The sequence below is a fragment of the Panulirus ornatus genome, chromosome 63, assembly GCF_036320965.1.
Source record: "Panulirus ornatus isolate Po-2019 chromosome 63, ASM3632096v1, whole genome shotgun sequence".
Lineage (NCBI taxonomy): Eukaryota > Metazoa > Arthropoda > Malacostraca > Decapoda > Palinuridae > Panulirus > Panulirus ornatus.
The window spans coordinates 28,703,773-28,726,038 of NC_092286.1; the positions used below are offsets into that span (position 1 = coordinate 28,703,773).

The following is a 22,266-nucleotide window of genomic DNA, read 5'->3' on the forward strand; positions in this document are numbered from 1 at the left end:
ATTAAAAAAAAAAAAAATATATATATATATATATAGCCATTAACTGAACAGAGGACGGTGGTCGAGTGTGTGGTGGCCTCGTTCAGAATGGAACCGAGGCTTGTCGCAAGGTCGCGTTCCGTTCCTGCCGTGCCTCCCGGGTATGACACCAGGTGATCCCCCCCAACCCCACGTCCAGTCGGCAACACCTGTCCGACACTGAGAACGTCCGTCGTCGAGAACACCTGTGCGAGACTGAGAACGTCCGTCGTCGACAGCACCTGTCCGACACTGAGAACGTCCGTCGTTGACAGCACCTGCCCGAGACTGAGATCGTCCGTCGTCGACAGCACCTGCCCGAGACTGAGATCGTCCGTCGTCGACAGCACCTGTCCGACACTGAGAACGTCCGTCGTCGACAACACCTGTGCGAGACTGAGAACGTCCGTCGTCGACAACACCTGCCCGAGACTGAGAACGTCCGTCGTCGACAACACCTGCCCGAGACTGAGAACGTCCATCGTCGGCAGCACCTGTCCGAGACTGAAATCGTCCGTCGTCGACAGCACCTGTCCGAGACTGAGAACGTCCGTCGTCGACAGCACCTGTCCTCGACTGAGAACGTCCGTCGTCGACAGCACCTGTCCGACACTGAGAACGTCCGTCGTCGACAGCACCTGTCCTAGACTGAGAACGTCCGTCGTCGACAGCACCTGTCCGAGACTGAGAACGTTCGTCGTTGACAGCACCTGTCCGAGACTGAGAACGTCCGTCGTCGGCAGCACCTGTCCGAGACTGAGAACGTCCGTCGTCGACAGCACCTGTGCGAGACTGAGATCGTCCGTCGTCGACAGCACCTGTCCGAGACTAAGAACGTCCGTCGTCGGGAGCACCTGTCCGACACTGAGAACGTCCGTCGTCGACAGCACCTGTCCTAGAACGTCCGTCGTCGACAGCACCTGTCCTAGAACGTCCGTCGTCGACAGCACCTGTACGAGACTGAGAACGTACGTCGTCGACAGCACCTGTCCGACACTGAGAACGTCCGTCGTCAGCAGCACCTATCCGAGACTGAGAACGTTCGTCTGCAACACCTGTCCGAGACTGAGAACGTCCGTCGGGAGCACCTGTCCGAGACTGAGAACGTCCCGTACCCGGGCAACGGTACTTCACACAGCTGGGTACGCTTATGTGCAGGTACGCGTAAGTCACACATACGCAGATACGCTCTTCAAGAGGGGAAATGATTAATGCCATCATCGTGTTTACAAGCCATATTTGGACTACTATATATGCTGGACGAGACGTAATCTTTAAAAGTACGAGGGAAAAATCAAACCCCGCCCCGCCCCCGGAGAATGTGGGACTCGCCCTCTATCCCCGGAGAATTTGGGGGTTCACCCCGCCCTACCACACCGCACACACCAACGGAACATGCTTGAGTCACGTACACACACACACACACACACACGTTTTATTCGAATTCCAGGAAAACTGGCAACGCCGCCTAACAAAGTTGTTGCTACTATTACGTCAGAGGTCTTCGTGTTATAGGCTACACACAGTTGCTCAGCAGGGCTAGGCTAGGCTACACACAGTTGCTCAGCAGGGCTAGGCTAGGCTACACACAGTTGCTCAGCAGGGCTAGGCTAGGCTACACACAGTTGCTCAGCAGGGCTAGGCTAGGCTACACACAGTTGCTCAGCAGGGCTAGGCTACACACAGTTGCTCAGCAGGGCTAGGCTAGGCTATACACAGTTACTCAGCAGGGCTAGGCTAGGCTACACACAGTTGCTCAGCAGGGTTAGGCTAGGCTACACACAGTTGCTCAGCAGGGCTAGGCTAGGCTACACACAGTTGCTCAGCAGGGCTAGGCTACACACAGTTGCTCAGCAGGGCTAGGTTAGGCTACACACAGTTGCTCAGCAGGGTTAGGCTAGGCTACACACAGTTGCTCAGCAGGGCTAGGCTAGGCTACACACACAGTTGCTCAGCAGGGCTAGGCTACACACAGTTGCTCAGCAGGGCTAGGCTAGGCTACACACAGTTGCTCAGCAGGGCTAGGCTAGGCTACACACACAGTTGCTCAGCAGGGCTAGGCTAGGCTACACACACAGTTGCTCAGCAGGGCTAGGCTACACACAGTTGCTCAGCAGGGCTAGGCTAGGCTACACACAGTTGCTCAGCAGGGCTAGGCTAGGCTACACACAGTTGCTCAGTAGGGCTAGGCTAGGCTACACACAGTTGCTCAGCAGGGCTAGGCTACACACAGTTGCTCAACAGGGCTAGGCTAGGCTACACACAGTTGCTCAGCAGGGCTAGGCTAGGCTACACACACTTACTCAGCAGGGCTAGGCTAGGCTACACACAGTTGCTCAGCAGGGCTAGGCTAGGCTACACACAGTTGCTCAGCAGGGCTAGGCTACACACAGTTGCTCAGCAGGGCTAGGCTAGGCTACACACTGTTGCTCAGCAGGGCTAGGCAAGGTTACCCATCACAGCTCAGATGGGCTAGGCTAGGCTACCCATCATAGCTCAGCAGGGCTAGGCAAGGCTACCCATCATAGCTCAGCAGGGCTAGGCTAGGCTACCCATCATAGCTCAGCAGGGCTAGACTAGGCTACCCATCATAGCTCAGCAGGACTAGGCTAGGCTACCCATCACAGCTCAGAAGGGCTAGGCTACCCATCATAGCTCAGCAGGGCTAGGCTAGGCTACCCATCATAGCTCAGAAGGGCTAGGCTAGACTACCCATCATAACTCAGCAGAGCTAGGCTAGGCTACCCATCATAGCTCAGCAGGGCTAGGCTAGGCTACCCATCGTAGCTCAGGAGGGTTAGGCTAGACTACCCATCATAGCTCAGCAGGGCTAGGCTAGGCTACACACAGTTGCTCAGCAGGGCTAGGCTAGGCTACACACAGTTGCTCAGCAGGGCTAGGCTAGGCTACACATAGTTGCTCAGCAGGGCTAGGCTAGGCTACACACTATTGCTCAGCTAGGCTAGGCTACACACAGTTGCTCAGCAGGGCTAGGCTAGGCTACACACTGTTGCTCAGCAGGGCTAGGATAGGCTACACTCTGTTGCTCAGCAGGGCTAGGCTAGGTTACCCATCACAGCTCAGAAGGGTTAGGCTACCCATCACAGCTCAGCAGAGCTAGGCTAGACTACCCATCATAGCTCAGCAGAGCTAGGCTAGGCTACCCATCATAGCTCAGCAGGGCTAGGCTAGGCTACCCATCATAGCTCAGCAGGGCTAGGCTAGAATACCCATCATAGCTCAGCAGGGCTAGGCTAGAATACCCATCATAGCTCAGCAGGGCTAGGCTAGGCTACCCATCATAGCTCAGCCGGGCTAGGTTAAACTACCCATCATAGCTCAGCAGGGCTAGGCTAGGTTACCCATCATAGCTCAGCAGGGCTAGGTTTAGTCTACCCACCATAGCTCACAGCAGGGCTAGGTTTAGTCTACCCACCATGGCTCAGCAGGGCTAGGTTTAGTCTACCCACCATAGCTCAGCAGGGCTAGGTTTAGTCTACCCACCATAGCTCAGCAGGGCTAGGTTTAGTCTACCCACCATAGCTCAGCAGGGATAGGTTTAGTCTACCCACAATAGCTCAGCATGGCTAGGTTTAGTCTACCCATCATAGCTCAGCAGGGCTAGGTTTAGTCTACCCACCATAGCTCACAGCAGGGATAGGTTTAGTCTACCCACCATAGCTCCAGCAGGGTAGGTTAGCTACCACCATAGCTCAGCAGGGCTAGGCTAGTCTACCCATACATAGCTCAGCAGGCTAGGTAGGCTACCCACATAGCTCAGCAGGGCTAGGTTAGGCTACCCATCATAGCTCAGCAGGGCTAGGTAGGTTACCCATCATAGCTCAGCAGGGCTAGGTTAGTCTACCCATCATAGCTCAGCAGAGGGCTAGGTTTAGTCTACCCACATAGCTCAGCAGGGCTAGGTTTAGTCTACCCACCATAGCTCAGCAGGGCTAGGTTTAGTCTACCCACATAGCTCAGCAGGGCTAGGTTTAGTCTACCCACATAGCTCAGCAGGGCTAGGTTTAGTCTACCCACCATAGCTCAGCAGGGTAGGTTTAGTCTACCCACCATAGCTCAGCAGGGCTAGGTTTAGTCTACCCACATAGCTCAGCAGGGATAGGTTTAGTCTACCCACCATAGTCACAGGCTAGGTTTAGTTAACGGCTGGTTTAGTCTACCCACCATAGCTCAGCAGGGCTAGGTTTAGTCTACCCACCATAGCTCACAGCAGGCTAGGTTTAGTCTACCCACCATAGCTCAGCAGGGCTAGGTTTAGTCTACCCACCATAGGCTCAGCAGGGCTAGGTTTAGTCTACCCACCATAGGCTCAGCAGGGCTAGGTTTAGTCTACCCACCATAGCTCAGCAGGGCTAGGTTTAGTCTACCCACCATAGCTCAGCAGGGCTAGGTTTAGTCTACCCACCATAGCTCAGCAGGGCTAGGTTTAGTCTACCCACCATAGGTCACAGCAGGGCTAGGTTTAGTCTACCCACCATAGGTCAGCAGGGCTAGGTTTAGTCTACCCACCATAGCTCACAGCAGGGCTAGGTTTAGTCTACCCACCATAGCTCAGCAGGGCTAGGTTTAGTCTACCCACCATAGCTCACAGCAGGGCTAGGTTTAGTCTACCCACCATAGCTCAGCAGGGCTAGGTTTAGTCTACCCACCATAGCTCAGCAGGGCTAGGTTTAGTCTACCCACCATAGCTCACAGCAGGTAGCAGGGCTAGGTTTAGTCTACCCACCATAGCTCAGCAGGGCTAGGTTTAGGTCTACCCACCATAGCTCACAGCAGGGCTAGGTTTAGTCTACCACCATAGCTCACAGCAGGGCTAGGTTTAGTCTACCCACCATAGCTCAGCAGGGCTAGGTTTAGGTCTACCACCATAGCTCAGCAGGGCTAGGTTTAGTCTACCCACCATAGCTCAGCAGGGCTAGGTTTAGTCTACCCACCATAGCTCACAGCAGGGCTAGGTTTAGTCTACCCACCATAGCTCAGCAGGGCTAGGTTTAGTCTACCCACCATAGCTCACAGCAGGGCTAGGTTTAGTCTACCCACCATAGCTCACAGCAGGGCTAGGTTTAGTCTACCCACCATAGCTCAGCAGGGCTAGGTTTAGTCTACCCACCATAGCTCAGCAGGGCTAGGTTTAGTCTACCCACCATAGCTCACAGCAGGGCTAGGTTTAGTCTACCCACCATAGCTCACAGCAGGGCTAGGTTTAGTCTACCCACCATAGCTCAGCAGGGCTAGGTTTAGTCTACCCACCATAGCTCAGCAGGGCTAGGTTTAGTCTACCCACCATAGCTCAGCAGGGCTAGGTTTAGTCTACCCACCATAGGTCAGCAGGGCTAGGTTTAGTCTACCCACCATAGCTCAGCAGGGCTAGGTTTAGTCTACCCACCATAGCTCAGCAGGGCTAGGTTTAGTCTACCCACCATAGCTCAGCAGGGCTAGGTTTAGTCTACCCACCATAGCTCAGCAGGGCTAGGTTTAGTCTACCCACCATAGCTCAGCAGGGCTAGGTTTAGTCTACCCACCATAGCTCACAGCAGGGCTAGGTTTAGTCTACCCACCATAGCTCAGCAGGGCTAGGTTAGACCTCACATCTACGATCCCCAATTGGGCCTGACCCCTCCTCCCCCCATAATATTGATCCTTCCTTTACCCTGACCTTAATCCTTCGTTCCATGACCAGGAAAGGTCATGGAACGAGGGGGGGGGGGGCTGCGATCCCAGGGTGGGATGTGACCTGACCTTTTGACCTGACCCTTAGTGGGAGGGGCGCCGCCGGGGGGGGAGGGGGATGATTAAATTTCCTCTTCAAACTCCATTGACTATTTTCAGTTATTCTAATAATAATAATAATAAAATTATAGTAATACTAATAATAATGATAATAATGAAATAGTAATAATAATATTATAGAAATAATATTAATAATAATAATAGTAAAAATAATAATAATAATAATAATAATAATAATAATAATAATAATAATAAAATTGATAATAATAATAATAATAATAATAATAATAATAATAATAAAATTGATAATAATAATAATAATAAAAATTATAAATAATGATAATTAATAATAATAATAAATTTGTGAATGGTTCAGCAGCATATGATATATATATATATATATATATATATATATATATATATATATATATATATAGTTTATTTATTTATTCATTCATTTATTTGTTTGTGTGTGTTGGGTTAATTACCGTAATGTTAATAGGTTATTTCCATAAAGGGTTTATACCGAATGTTTCCTTGCGCTACCTCGCAAACGCGGGAGACAGCGACAAAAAAAAAAAAAATATATATATATATATATATATATATATTATCCCTGGGGATAGGGGATTAAGAATTTTTGCCACGTATTCCCTGCGTGTCGTAGAAGGCGACGAAAAGGGGAGGGAGCTGAGGGGGCTGGAAATCCTCCCCTCTGGGTTTTTTTTTAATTTTCCAAAAGAAGGAACAGAGAAGGGGGCCAGGTGAGGATATTCCAAAAAGGCCCAGTCCTCTGTTCTTAACGCTACCTCGCTAACGCGGGAAATGGCGAATAGTTTAAAAGAAAGAAAAGAATATATATATATATATATATATATATATATATATATATATATATATATATATATATATATATATATATTGGAAGTAAAGTACCCTAGATCTTTCATTGATAAATCCCTTAAGTTAGCAAAGAAATCATTTTATAGAGTTGAGCCCAAACCTCCCATTGACACCAAGAATCTTTTAGTTTTCCCTTTTAATAATAATTTCACTTTGCTTCCCATGTTGCTTAAATCCTTTAATGTATATGTTGCCTTTAGCAACAATAATACTATAAAGAATATCTTAATCAGGAATTCACCAAAAAATTCTGGGTGCATTTATAAAGTGCCATGTACAAATTGTGATAAATTTTATGTTGGTCAGACTGGTAAGGTTCTTTCTGTTAGACTTAAGCAACATAAATATAGTATAAGAACGGGACAAGAATCAAATGCCTTGTTTAATCATGTTAAAAACTATGATCATTGTATTGACTGGAGTAACGCCATCTCAGTTATTAACTCTAACTCTATTACCAAGAGAAATATCATTGAATCTTCTATTATTAAATACACAAAGAATTATAATCTTAATATTAGTGATGGTCTGTACAAATTAGATAACTTTATTGTTGATAAGATTTGTAAAATGATAGGTTTATGAACGCTCGTTGTAGGTTTTGGACAATCACATGTTTACCAAATGGCGTCCTAGCTTCGTCTCTTCGATGTGTATCAACTGACTGTTATATTTCTCTCTTGTGTCTCCCCTGATGATGTGATTATGACACGAAAGTGCACTTGGGAACTTATCGTGTTTCATTTTCCTCGTGGACTCATAGGTATATATATATATATATATATATATATATATATATATATATATATATATATATATATATATATATATATATAAAGTAACCAGGGCGTCTGCTTATATTGATTGGGGGGGAGGCGGTGGGTCCAGCTCTCTCTCACTCCCCCCTCTTCAACCACCAGTGAAATTGTACTCTAAGAGACGTATTGGGGGATGGGGGGGGGGGGGTTAACCGACCAGCCCACACCCTGACCTACACACACACACACACACACACACTTGGCCCCCCCCCATTCCACTATACCAAGCCCCCCTCCCCCCCTTTCCTTTTGCTTAGGGGGGAAATCCGTCTTGTGTGGGTGGAGGTTTGGCCCATGTGTGTGTGTGTGTGTGTGTGTGTGTGTGTCTATACCAGTCGCTGGCACCATTCGAGCTGGCACAATTGGAGGTGTGTGTGTACGTGTGTGTGTATTTGTACGTATGTGTACGTATATGTATGTGTGTATGTGTACGTATGAGTACGTGTGTGTGTACGTATGTGTACGTGTGTGTGTGTGTATGTGTACGTACGAGTACGTGTGTGTGTACGTATGTGTACGTGTGTGTGTGTGTGTACGTATGAGTACGTGTATGTGTACGTATTTGTACGTGTGTGTGTGTGTCAAGATGCAGCTTTCGTGTTGCCATTTGCCACTCAGCTGTGTGTGTGTGTGTGTGTGTGTGTGTGTTGTCCTTGAGCCGCCATGGGTCGACATCTTTCGATATATGTTTTCCTGTTTATCCTTCATTTCCCCCTTGACCTCCCCTCGTTCATGGTATATAAATCGAGCATACCGGCGGGAAAATGTATATAGATACATTAGTAGAGACACAGGAGAGAGCGAGAGAGGAGAGATCCCCACCCAGACGAATCGTACGTCTGGCAGACACCCGTAAAAGCATTAGCAGGGGTCCCTTTGTTGCGACGGAAAACGTCTCGTACAGGAGTGATGCAACCTCATTAAATATACTTTTTTTTCCCTTCCCTCCTTCCTTCCTTCATCCCAGTTGTCACCGCATCGTAAAAGGAATTAGTGCAGGGATTACCTGAAGATCCGGGCGAGGCCATTAATATAAAGGGGGGGAAGGGAGGGGGAAATATGGCGACTAAATAGGATTGCGTGTGAGGATAAAGAGATGGCGGCAGCGCCTCCCTCCACCTCCCTCCTCTTCCCTCCCTCCTCTTCCCTCCCTCCCTCCCTCCGCCCAGCTGATGGCTTCTCGTGTGGCCACAATGTCCATCTCTGACTCATGAATTATGAGGTACAGTGGGTGAGGCCAGAGAGAGGGAGACTCATGAGTAACAGGAGTGGATGTACTCACCACTAGGTTGGCTATGGTCGGGGTGTCCAGCACTGGGGTAGTGGCCCGCGTGGTGCTAGTGGCGGCGGCGGCCGCGGCCACTACTCCTTCAGGCAAGCTAGTGGCCACAGCTGTGATGGTTAGGCTGACACTGGGCACCTCCTCGCCCTTGGCGGACGTGCCACTGGCGGATGTCGGAGGGGTAGTGGCGGTGGTGGCAGTGGCGGTGGTCAGTGGCAGGGCGGCTGCGGCAAGGGGCGGCGGCGGCGGCGGCGGCTTGGCAGTGGCGGGGACGGCAGCTTGAGCGCGAGTGAACATGGTGGCTGGTGGCGGGGGTGGTGTGTCGTGTGTGTGGCTCACGCAGCGAGAATTTCCTTCTAGTCACACCTGGCGGCGGCGGCGGCGGCGTCGTCACCACGGGCAAACGTTCGACTTTTTGGAGCTCCTCCCCCTCCTGCGATGACTCATACACTGGCCTGGCTCCGGCCCGCCAACCCACTCCTATATGCCGCCATTTGTGCCCTCCCGCCCCGCACGCATCGCTCGATCCACAATGTTACGCTCACCTCCACCCTCCAAACACCTTCGTAATGCCTCAAATTAATCTTTTTTGACTCATCGATCGTGAGAGTAATTGAATTCAAAGTTAAAGGTATCGTTTTACGGCGCTTCGAACCGATTGTGGTGGGGATGTCGAGGTGAAATTCCCACCCGCGAGGAACGAAACGTAGAGACACGAGGGTGGGCGACCCCTCCCACTGTGGGCCGCCCGGAGTGACGTCACACTCCTACGAAAATAGACCTGACGTCAGCGGTGCTAGTCATGTGACGAGTGACGTCACAGCCAACCTTTTTTTTACTCAGTCTGTCAATAAAGATGTATATATATATATATATATATATATATATATATATATATATATATATATATATATATGTATATAGGTGCTCAGCCATGGCTATTGTGCTCGTCTCCTAAGTCCTTCCTGACACTAAATCTATATATATATATATATATATATATATATATATATATATATATATATATATATATATATATATGTGTGTGTGTGTGTGTGTGTGTGTGTGTGTGTGTGTGTGTGTACATAAGGTGGTAATCGCCCAGGTATAGGAAAGGCTATGAGCTCAAGGGAGCATCCCCAAGTGAATATTGTACTAATTGGCAACTCACATCACTTTATGAATATACTCTCGCGAGAAATATTCTACGTACCGAGTCTTCCAATGAATATTACATATAATATCTCAGAATATCTGTATATGTAGATAGAGATATATATACATATATATACTTACATATCTGCAGTGTTAATCGATAATGTAGTGGAGGTAAGATAGCGACCTCTGGCATCTGGTGGTACCAGGAATGTGCCAGGGAGACGAAACATTCCGGGAAATGTTTGGGAATGCTCTCGAAATTCCTGGAATGGATCGCTCGTTCCCACACCCTCCTCTCTCTCTCTCTCTCTCTCTCTCTCTCTCTCTCTCTCTCTCTCTCTCTCTTCCTGGTACTGGGTTTGGCATCACGTTACGACACCACAAGCTGGAAATTAGCGGGAGGAGGAGAAGAGGAGGCGGCTGGCGTTTTTTATTGCATGAAGGTGTGAGGCTCAGCGTCTGAAATAAAAGAAAGAAGAAAGAAAGAAGAAAAAAGAAGGAAGAGAAGAAAGAAAAAGAATATTATTATTATTATTTTGGGGTGTGGGACACAGACGTAAATAGATGGACCCAATTTTTTTTTTTTATCCCACTCGAATGCGCAATAAGCCCCCCCCCTCCCCCCGGGCGCTGAACTAAATGGCCGAGTACGATTAAAAAAAAAACAAAAAGAAAAACGAAAATATTATAATGTTGCGTAATGGATGGCTCGCCAGGATTTGCCATTTCTGCGAGTGATGGTGGAGTGACGTCGGCGTGTGGAGCAAGGTCGCCAATTTGGACTGTGGTAGGAATGGGGGGGGGGGGGGTGGAGCGCCATATTGCGAGGTTGGGAATGGGTAAGAGGGAAGGGGTAGGAGGAATGGGGAATGGGTTAGGGAGGGAGGGTGTGGGTGGAGCGCCACATTGCGAGGTTGGGAATGGGTAAAGGGGGAAGGGGAAGAGAGGGAAGGGGTAGGAGAAAAGGGGAATGGGTACGGAGGGTGGGGGTGGAGCGCCACATTGCGAGGCTGATTTAAGAAGGGGAATGGGTAAGGGGTAAGAGGAATGGGGAATGGGTTAGGGAGGGAGGGGAGAGAGAGGGGTAGTGCCGCTGGGAGTGGTTGAACCTGTGAATGGGGATGGGAGGAAGAGGGAAGGGGGAAGAGAAAGGGGAGGGAAGGGGAAGAGAAAGGGGAGGGAAGGGGAAGAGAAAGGGGAGGGAAGGGGAAGAGAAAGGGGAGGGAAGGGGAGGTATTTAAGGCGTTCGCTGAACGTGTGGAATGTGGTAGAGGAAGATGCATGGCCAGGTGGTGATGGGATGATGGATTTCCTTCCTTTAAAAAGGCCTGATTGGCCAGTTTAAAAGGAACGTCTCTTTAAAAAGGCCTGACTGGCCAGTTTAAAAGGAACGTCTCTATAAAAAAAGGCCTGATTGGCCAGTTTAAAAGGAACGTCTCTATAAAAAAGGCCTGACTGGCCAGTTTAAAAGGAACGTCTCTATAAAAAAGGCCTGACTGGCCAGTTTAAAAGGAACGTCTCTATAAAAGGGCCTGACTGGCCAGTTTAAAAGGAACGTCTCTATAAAAGGGCCTGACTGGCCAGTTTAAAAGGAACGTCTCTATAAAAAGGCCTGACTGGCCAGTTTAAAAGGAACGCCTCTATAAAAAGGCCTGACTGGCCAGTTTAAAAGGAACGTCTCTATAAAAAGGCCTGACTGGCCAGTTTAAAAGGAACGCCTCTATAAAAGGGCCTGACTGGCCAGTTTAAAAGGAACTGGCGCTCTAAACTGCCGCCCTCCCACGCCCGTTAAAACTGACCTTGAGGCAGAAATACATGTGATTAAAAGGCCTCATTGTTTTTGCCCCACTGGACGTGGTGAGGTCACGCTTGTGTTTATTTAAACGTTTTAAAAGGCAGCTTAAGGTATGAACAGCCATTTAAAGTTATCTCTTGTTTTTATTTAAACGTTTTAATGTTTAAACGTTTTAAAAGGCAACTTAAGTTATAACTTAAGGTATGAACAGTCATTTAAAGTTATCTCTTGTTTTTATTTAAACGTTTTAATGTTTAAACGTTTTAAAAGGCAACTTAAGTTATAACTTAAGGTATGAACAGCCATTTAAAGTTATCTCTTGTTTTTATTTAAACGTTTTAATGTTTAAACGTTTTAAAAGGCAACTTAAGTTATAACTTAAGGTATGAACAGTCATTTAAAGTTATCTCTTGTTTTTATTTAAACGTTTTAATGTTTAAACGTTTTAAAAGGCAACTTAAGTTATAACTTAAGGTATGAACAGCCATTTAAAGTTATCTCTTGTTTTTATTTAAACGTTTTAATGTTTAAACGTTTTAAAAGGCAACTTAAGGTATGAACAGCCATTTAAAGTTATATCTTGTGTTTATTTAAACGTTTTAAAAGGCAACTTAAGGTATGAACAGCCATTTAAAGTTATATCTTGTGTTTATTTAAACGTTTTCATATTTAAACGTTTTAAAAGGCAACTTAAGGTATGAACAGCCATTTAAAGTTATATCTTTTGTTTATGTAAACCTTTTCATATTTAAACGTTTTAAAAGGCAACTTAAGGTATGAACAGCCATTTAAAGTTATATCTTGTGTTTATTTAAACGTTTTAAAAGGCAACTTAAGGTATGAACAGCCATTTAAAGTTATATCTTGTGTTTATTTAAACGTTTTCATATTTAAACGATTTAAAAGGCAACTTAAGGTATGAACAGCCATTTAAAGTTATATCTTGTGTTTATTTAAACGTTTTAAAAGGCAACTTAAGGTATGAACAGCCATTTAAAGTTATATCTTGTGTTTATTTAAACGTTTTCATATTTAAACGTTTTAAAAGGCAACTTAAGGTATGAACAGCCATTTAAAGTTATATCTTGTGTTTATTTAAACGTTTTAAAAGGCAACTTAAGGTATGAAGAGCCATTTAAAGTTATATCTTGTGTTTATTTAAACGTTTTCATATTTAAACGTTTTAAAAGGCAACATGAGGTATAACTTAAGGTATGAACAGCCATTTAAAAAGCCATTCCCCTCATTAGGCACTTTTCAAGAGCAGACACACAGTGGACGCTCATGTCGCAAACGGACTGACAGACCATACAAGAAATGGGAGGAAATGGAAAGAAATGGGAGGAAGCGATGGATTGGAATAAAGTGGCCAGAACAGGCCATTCAAAGGCCCCCCCCCCCCCCTCCATTGCATGAGGCAAGTGTGATTGGAAACAAGCCTTTAGAAATATTATATATTAATTTAAACCTACAGTTTATCCCATTATTTTACCCCTATTCCTAATATATATATATATATATATATATATATATATATATATATATATATATATATATATATATATATATATATCAGTGATGGATTGCGCAAAAGATGCTTGTGGCATGAGAAGAGTGGGAGGTGGGTTGATTAGAAAGGGTAGTGAGTGGTGGGATGAAGAAGTAAGAGTATTAGTGAAAGAGAAGAGAGAGGCATTTGGACGATTTTTGCAGGGAAAAAATGCAATTGAGTGGGAGATGTATAAAAGGAAGAGACAGGAGGTCAAGAGAAAGGTGCAAGAGGTGAAAAAAAGGGCAAATGAGAGTTGGGGTGAGAGAGTATCATTAAATTTTAGGGAGAATAAAAAGATGTTCTGGAAGGAGGTAAATAAAGTGCGTAAGACAAGGGAGCAAATGGGAACTTCAGTGAAGGGCGCAAATGGGGAGGTGATAACAAGTAGTGGTGATGTGAGAAGATGGAGTGAGTATTTTGAAGGTTTGTTGAATGTGTTTGATGATAGAGTGGCAGATATAGGGTGTTTTGGTCGAGGTGGTGTGCAAAGTGAGAGGGTTAGGGAAAATGATTTGGTAAACAGAGAAGAGGTAGTGAAAGCTTTGCGGAAGATGAAAGCCGGCAAGGCAGCAGGTTTGGATGGTATTGCAGTGGAATTTATTAAAAAAGGGGGTGACTGTATTGTTGACTGGTTGGTAAGGTTATTTAATGTATGTATGACTCATGGTGAGGTGCCTGAGGATTGGCGGAATGCGTGCATAGTGCCATTGTACAAAGGCAAAGGGGATAAGAGTGAGTGCTCAAATTACAGAGGTATAAGTTTGTTGAGTATTCCTGGTAAATTATATGGGAGGGTATTGATTGAGAGGGTGAAGGCATGTACAGAGCATCAGATTGGGGAAGAACAGTGTGGTTTCAGAAGTGGTAGAGGATGTGTGGATCAGGTGTTTGCTTTGAAGAATGTATGTGAGAAATACTTAGAAAAGCAAATGGATTTGTATGTAGCATTTATGGATCTGGAGAAGGCATATGATAGAGTTGATAGAGATGCTCTGTGGAAGGTATTAAGAATATATGGTGTGGGAGGAAAGTTGTTAGAAGCAGTGAAAAGTTTTTATCGAGGATGTAAGGCATGTGTACGTGTAGGAAGAGAGGAAAGTGATTGGTTCTCAGTGAATGTAGGTTTGCGGCAGGGGTGTGTGATGTCTCCATGGTTGTTTAATTTGTTTATGGATGGGGTTGTTAGGGAGGTAAATGCAAGAGTTTTGGAAAGAGGGGCAAGTATGAAGTCTGTTGGGGATGAGAGAGCTTGGGAAGTGAGTCAGTTGTTGTTCGCTGATGATACAGCACTGGTGGCTGATTCATGTGAGAAACTACAGAAGCTGGTGACTGAGTTTGGTAAAGTGTGTGGAAGAAGAAAGTTAAGAGTAAATGTGAATAAGAGCAAGGTTATTAGGTACAGTAGGGTTGAGGGTCAAGTCAATTGGGAGGTGAGTTTGAATGGAGAAACACTGGAGGAAGTGAAGTGTTTTAGATATCTGGGAGTGGATCTGGCAGCGGATGGAACCATGGAAGCGGAAGTGGATCATAGGGTGGGGGAGGGGGCGAAAATTCTGGGGGCCTTGAAGAATGTGTGGAAGTCGAGAACATTATCTCGGAAAGCAAAAATGGGTATGTTTGAAGGAATAGTGGTTCCAACAATGTTGTATGGTTGCGAGACGTGGGCTATGGATAGAGTTGTGCGCAGGAGGATGGATGTGCTGGAAATGAGATGTTTGAGGACAATGTGTGGTGTGAGGTGGTTTGATCGAGTGAGTAACGTAAGGGTAAGAGAGATGTGTGGAAATAAAAAGAGCGTGGTTGAGAGAGCAGAAGAGGGTGTTTTTGAAGTGGTTTGGGCACATGGAGAGAATGAGTGAGGAAAGATTGACCAAGAGGATATATGTGTCGGAGGTGGAGGGAACGAGGAGAAGAGGGAGACCAAATTGGAGGTGGAGAGATGGAGTGAAAAAGATTTTGTGGGATCGGGGCCTGAACATGCAGGAGGGTGAAAGGAGGGCAAGGAATAGAGTGAATTGGAGCGATGTGGTATACCGGGGTTGACGTGCTGTCAGTGGATTGAATCAAGGCATGTGAAGCGTCTGGGGTAAACCATGGAAAGCTGTGTAGGTATGTATATTTGCGTGTGTGGACGTATGTATATACATGTGTATGGGGGGGGGCCATTTCTTTCGTCTGTTTCCTTGCGCTACCTCGCAAACGCGGGAGACAGCGACAAAGTATAATAATATAATATAAATAATATATATATATATATATATATATATATATATATATATATTTTTTTTTTTTTTTTTTTTTTTGCTTTGTCGCTGTCTCCCGCGTTTGCGAGGTAGCGCAAGGAAACAGACGAAAGAAATGGCCTAACCCACCCCCATACACATGTATATACATACGTCCACACACGCAAATATACATACCTACACAGCTTTCCATGGTTTACCCCAGACGCTTCAAATGCCCTGATTCAATCCACTGACAGCACGTCAACCCCGGTATACCACATCGCTCCAACTCACTCTATTCCTTGCCCTCCTTTCACCCTCCTGCATGTTCAGGCCCCGATCACACAAAATCTTTTTCACTCCATCTTTCCACCTCCAATTTGGTCTCCCTCTTCTCCTCGTTCCCTCCACCTCCGACACATATATCCTCTTGGTCAATCTTTCCTCACTCATTCTCTCCATGTGACCAAACCATTTCAAAACACCCTCCTCTGCTCTCTCAACCACGCTCTTTTTATTTCCACACATCTCTCTTAACCTTACGTTACTTACTCGATCAAACCACCTCACACCACACATTGTCCTCAAACATCTCATTTCCAGCACATCCATCCTCCTGCGCACAACTCTATCCATAGCCCACGTCTCGCAACCATACAACATTGTTGGAACCACTATTCCTTCAAACATACCCATTTTTGCTTTCCGAGATAATGTTCTCGACTTCCACACATTCTTCAAGGCTCCCAGAATTTTCGCCCCCTCCCCCACCCTATGATCCACTTCCGCTTCCATGGTTCCATCCGCTGCCAGATCCACTCCCACATATCTAAAACACTTCACTTCCTCCAGTTTTTCTCCATTCAAACTCACCTCCCAGTTGACTTGACCCTCAACCCTACTGTACCTAATAACCTTGCTCTTATTCACATTTACTCTTAACTTTCTTCTTTCACACACTTTACCAAACTCATTCACCAGCTTCTGCAGTTTCTCACATGAATCAGCCACCAGCGCTGTATCATCAGCGAACAACAACTGACTCAATATATTTATATATATATTGTCCATTGTCCATTGTCCAGTCGCATGTTTACCAAATGGCTTCCTAGCTTCGTCTCTTCGATGTATATCAACTGACTGTTATATTTCTCTCTTGTGTCTCCCCTGATGATGATGTGATTATTACACGAAAGTGCACTTGGGAACTTTTCGTGTTTCATTTTCCCCGTGGACTCATAGGAATATCTTGATCACGCGCAAAATTGTGATCCTTTCCAATATATATATATATATATATATATATATATATATATATATATATATATATATATATATATATATAAATAATCTTTTAAACGCTTAATTGACCTGCTTTTTAAATGGTAATAACTCGGGAGGAAAAAAATGGCCATCTCGTCCAGCCTCAATGGCCAGATTGAGATGGAATTCAATTTAAAAGGCAACAACGAACCTCTGCGGATGCGTCTCGGGCCATTTGCGTACGCCTGAACCATTTTTTGGACCCCCTTCTGCGCACTGTCTACTCCAGTCCAGCCCCTTCTGCGCACTGTCTACTCCAGTCCTACCCCTTCTGCTCACTGTCTACTCCAGTCCTACCCCTTCTGCTCACTGTCTACTCCAGTCCAGCGCCTTCTGCGCACTGTCTACTCCAGTCCAACGCCTGCGCACTGTCTACTCCAGTCCGACCCCTTCTTCGCACTGTCTACTCCAGTCCAGCCCCTTCTGCGCACTGTCTACTCCAGTCCAGCCCCTTCTGCGCACTGTCTACTCCAGTCCAGCGCCTTCTGCGCACTGTCTACTCCACCCCGGCCCCTTCTGCGCACTGTCTACTCCAGTCCAGCGCCTTCTGCGCACTGTCTACTCCAGTCCTACCCCTTCTGCGCTCTGTCTACTCCAGTCCGGCCTCTTCTGCGCACTGTCTACTCCAGTCCTACCCCTTTGCGCACTGTTTACTCCAGTCCAGCCCCTTTTGCGCACTGTCTATTCCAGTCCAGCGCCTTCTGCACAGTCTACTCCAGTCCAGCGCCTACTGCACACTGTCTACTCCAGTCCGGCCTCTTCTGCGAAATGTTTACTCCAGTTCAGCCCCTTTGCGCACTGTCGACTCCAGTCCTAGCCCTTCTGCACACTGTGTATTCCAGGCGTACCCCTTTGCGCACTGTCTACTCCAGTCCAGCGCCTTCTGCGCACTGTCTACTCCACCTCGGCCCCTTCTGCGCACTGTCTACTCCAGCCCTTTTGCGCCGCCGGGTGTAAGGTGGATTAAGGAGCAAGTACACGCCAAAGGTGGCGACATTGGTGGAAATATCGTTGATGTACGGGGGAATGGACTCATGTGGTGGGGTTCGAACCCCTACCCACCTCTCAAGAGACGTTGGCCCGCCGTAGGCCAACGCACCACACGTTTTCTTTCATAATGAATTCCATTTATGCAATATCTCCATTTATGTATGATAAATGGACGGTCCCATACTTGATATATATATATATATATATATATATATATATATATATATATATATATATATATATATATATATATATGTATATATATATATATATATTTTTTTTTTTCTTTTTTTTTCATACTATTCGCCATTTCCCGCGTTAGCGAGGTAGCGTTGTTAAGAACAGAGAACTGGGCCTTTTTTTGGAATATCCTCACCTGGCCCACTCTGTTCCTTCTTTTGGAAAATTAAAAAAAAAAAAAAAAAAAAAATATATATATATATATATATATATATATATATATATATATATATATATATATATATATATATAATTATCGGTGATACAGTGGTTAGGTAATCCAATTCTATTTCTCGTTCTCTTTTAAAACTATCAAAATTAAGTCATATTTGTTTTGAATTTATGATGTGTTCATTGTACAGGGGTCCCGGCGCGTTACATGGCACTTGGTGTCATTTAATGTAATTTGGTTTTGGGAAGTAATTCCCCTAATGAGGGGGGGGCCACCATTTTGAAATGCTGATCTATTAATAAATTTCAAAAAAATAAAATCCATATTTAATGTATTTTCCAATCTATTGTTTTCACTAATGCCTTTGTGATGTTTCAGTCGACTCAAGTGTTTTCTCTCTCCAAAAAAATATAATTCCTCTAATATCTTATGTATCGTATTAGTCCAAAGTGAAAAGGAAATTAATTTGAAAATGGAAAAAAAAATTCTCTGGCAGCGGTGGGATTCGAACCCACGCCTCCGAGGAGACTGGTGCCTTAAACCAGCGCCTTAGACCACTCGGCCACGCTACCTGACCCGACATATAGATCCTGGTAGAAATTTCTATTAGCGAAACTTATTATCATTATTATTAACAAATGGCCTTGCCTACGGCCTCTCACAATGACGCAGAGGTAATTAAAAAGGCACATACACGCCCTTGTTACGTTCATATCAGTGACGCACACAAGGCAAAGAATCTAACAATTATCTTATGGTAATTTGCGATCTGTCTTCCTCTTTACGACACCAAAATGTTGCATAGAATTTTGCGATATGTCTTTACGACACCAAAATGTTGCATACAATTGGTGGTGTTGCTGAATGCAATGGACAAGTGGCGTGGGGGGCCATAGTCCAACCTAATTGCAGTCGACCTGTAATGACGCATATCTATTTTTTAACCCAATGAGGCGAGATGACATAGCGTCAGTGCCATTTATATCCTACAGAGAACTAGTTAATGGTTGGCTAACGTCTGGGGGTCAGTTGCCATCTTTCGACACCCCTCGATTTTATAGATAAATGGACTTAATTGGTCTAGTTTGTAATGGATTACGAATGAACAACCAATTTCTTTAAGGGGAATGTCAGAAAATGTTTGATAACCATTTTCTTTTTTTTTTCCCCCACGATCATAAAAGCAATTTTAAGTTTCTGTATGACAGAATAAGCCAGGATGAATGAAAATTTAGCCGACCAGTTTGCTAGTCCAAACCATAACCAAAATTAGTCTAGCATAACCTACCCCATACGTGAGGTAGAACACACAAAAAATAAAGCCTTGTTTCAAATGCTATCGCTAACGATCGTAGCAAACCATTCAGTGGTTGACTGAGGAACCATTAAGCGATTTTTGCATGGGCCACAGGCAGTTGTTAGAGTGTATGTAGGCTTTCAATTATCATTAATGCCTGAGAAGGTGTTAGGGATTTTTCATTAAAAGGCTTAATGACCAACTACAGTTGATAGGGTTCCTCAAACCAGTTGTTAAACAAACGATTCTTGAAGGCCATCCCAGATATATTGGATAGATATAGAGTATGCTCAGGGGTACAACAATTAATTGTAAAAACTTTGATGTATTAATGTGGGCGAGCCAAATAAGAAGTGGGCATTAGTTCATCAAAGTGAAGTTTCTTTCAATGGGTCTATAAGATATGGAGGCCCACTCCTTGTTGCTTTTCAACCTATAAATGTCATATAGAAACAGACCTCCATTCTCAATGTGGAAGAGATTTGCCAACATCTGTGGCTAAATTCATCTAGATATAGAAATCCTGTATAAATATTGAGGACCCAATACTTAAATGTGCCTTCGAAATAAAATCGTAGAAGAGATATGAGGACACCATGCCTAAATTCACCATAATTATAGGATCCCTTTAATGAATATGGGGAAGGATCCTCAGAATGGTCAACGAATTACTCGCTAACAAAAGAAACTGAGGAAGAAAAATGTTTAATGTAGCTATTAGCTTCTAATCAAACCTTCAATGTATAGATAGACAGTATACTCACATAGGCAGGAACGTCCTTGTAGGTACCTGTAGATACCAGGGTACTAGTAGCTCCCTCCACCTCACAAGGTCATTAGTTCTTTCAATACCAGATTGATCAACTTTATGAGTAGTGGAAAAAATGTATTTCTACTCGTCATTATCTTCACCAGCCTGGGTGGTGCTGGTGTCTCCAAATTCATGATTTTCATTGATCATACTGCATGTTTGTGGTACCTTCACTGTGAGTTTACACTAAGAAAGAAAATGAGAACAGTATAATGAAAAACAAGTCACTTAAGGTATACAAAGACAGCAAACCTACTTGGTCCTCCAAAGTAATATGGATTAACCACTTGCACCTGGAATAACATTTTTTCTTTAGGCGGCTAGTTTATCTCATTGGGACTTGCACGGAAGGTACTGTCCTTGATACAACTGTCAATCTGTCCACAAGTACAGCTTTCCTTGGAACTTAACTGGTATCTGAAGTTCATAATGTTTCTTCACACTCTGTACTGTTGCCTCAAAGCTTTTCCAGCCTGCAGGCATAGTTCAGGTTGAAGCTCTTAGATGGTACATACATGGATGGTACTCATTTATAACAGCATTTCACATTAGTATTACCAAATGTCAGGTCTGCCAGAACCTACTATGTAATGGGCACAAAGAATGTAAGTGCAAAAAGCAAAATTTACTTGTCTTATTATAAATATGGTGCAAAGCCATCATGGAGATTACTGTCATTATAACAATCATCTGTTGTACTTCTGCAGAACCCAGTATCACCACTTCCTCCTGTAGTATGGCTTCACAAGACCCAGCAACACCACTCCCTCCTGCAGTAGGTCCACTGGACCTAGCATCGTCGCTTCCTCCCATGGCAGCTCCACAGGCCCCCCAGCATTACCGTTCCCACTTGCATTTGCTCTGTGAGACTCAGCATTACTGCTACCTCCTGGAGTGGTTCCTCATGATGCAGCACTGCTGTCCTAAAATAGCTCCATGGGACCTAAACTGGGTCAGTAGTGTCACTCAGACCTGCAGTAACTCCTCCAGACTAATATTTTGCCTTGCTCCCTGCTCCTGTACCAGCAGTAGCAGCTCTTCAAGTGGCTGCACACCATGGTTTGTATCGGAATGGTGTTGTATTCCATGCATTTCTTGAAACTTTCCTCTTTCTTCACATTCCTAATGAGATGAGAAATAACCATAGCCACTAGGCAATGCCAGGCTTGTGGTTAACGTAAGTAGATGCATCTTCCACTGTCGACCAAATATTTGACAAATGGAATGAAGCACGCCCATATGATGATGGCCTTCCCAACATGACCACCACCAACACGCAATAAGAATGAGGTGGTGAAAGTTGCGTTCCTCCAGTTTTCATACTCCTGCCAGGCATCTCCGGGACAATCTCCTTGTCGGCCCCCAGTACAGGAGTATGTACACTCCTTTGTCTGACCTTGCTCTCACAGTCAACCATGTCAATCAGATTCATTTTCAGCTTGTTGACTGTACATGTACCTCAGCATTTGGAAGGCCAGAGAGAAAGCATCAGGTGTATCCCCTCCTTTCTTTACTAACTGTTTTGAAAAATTTATAGCCGCATAGATGTGAGAATAAAGGTGTAAAAATGGTTCAGACAAATACATAAAGGCATGTGTGAGACAAGCTAGGTTGCTTTAAAAGTTAGTGCAAAGATCACCATATTGCCAAAAATTTGCAACAAGAACAGTTTATGCTCTACTTAGTAGCTGTCACACATTTACAAGGAATGCATAAATATTAATTATTTTACTTATTAACTTTATTAAAGTTTATTATTTGGAGTCCTGAATATTATGCACTGCTATTTTTGGCAACTTATTTTTGAGTTGGTACTGTAGCCTGATGTTGAGTTTTTGTTTAAAAAGGTGATCTGCTTTCAGTGTTCACTTTCATAATGTAGGCCTCATAAAGGAAGTTTTTCTCTTGGGCATTATTGCCTGTTATAAGTT

At 44.7% G+C, this 22,266-nt stretch overlaps 1 protein-coding gene, 1 long non-coding RNA gene and 1 other non-coding gene across 5 annotated transcripts in view; 1 reads left to right on the plus strand and 2 right to left on the minus strand.

Moving 5' to 3' along the window:
- The window catches only part of LOC139746009 (uncharacterized), a 59,403-nt gene extending 50,181 nt beyond the window's left edge, over positions 1–9,222 (minus strand). Inside the window, exon 1 of one of the 2 annotated variants that reach the window (XM_071656803.1) lies at positions 8,773–9,222. In XM_071656803.1, coding sequence (XP_071512904.1) covers positions 8,773–9,069 — 297 coding nt within the window. In that variant the 5' untranslated portion in view covers positions 9,070–9,222. The remainder of the gene's footprint in view (positions 1–8,772) is intronic. The other variant, XM_071656802.1, reaches the window with a different exon arrangement.
- The window catches only part of LOC139746026 (uncharacterized), a 124,063-nt gene extending 101,959 nt beyond the window's left edge, over positions 1–22,104 (plus strand). For both annotated transcript variants that reach the window (XR_011712045.1, XR_011712046.1), the window contains exon 7: positions 21,043–22,104. This is a non-coding gene — a long non-coding RNA (uncharacterized lncRNA). The remainder of the gene's footprint in view (positions 1–21,042) is intronic.
- TRNAL-AAG (transfer RNA leucine (anticodon AAG)) lies at positions 18,718–18,799 on the minus strand. Its single transcript has one exon. It is a non-coding gene; the product is annotated as a tRNA-Leu (tRNA).
- Positions 22,105–22,266: the final 162 nt, after the last annotated feature.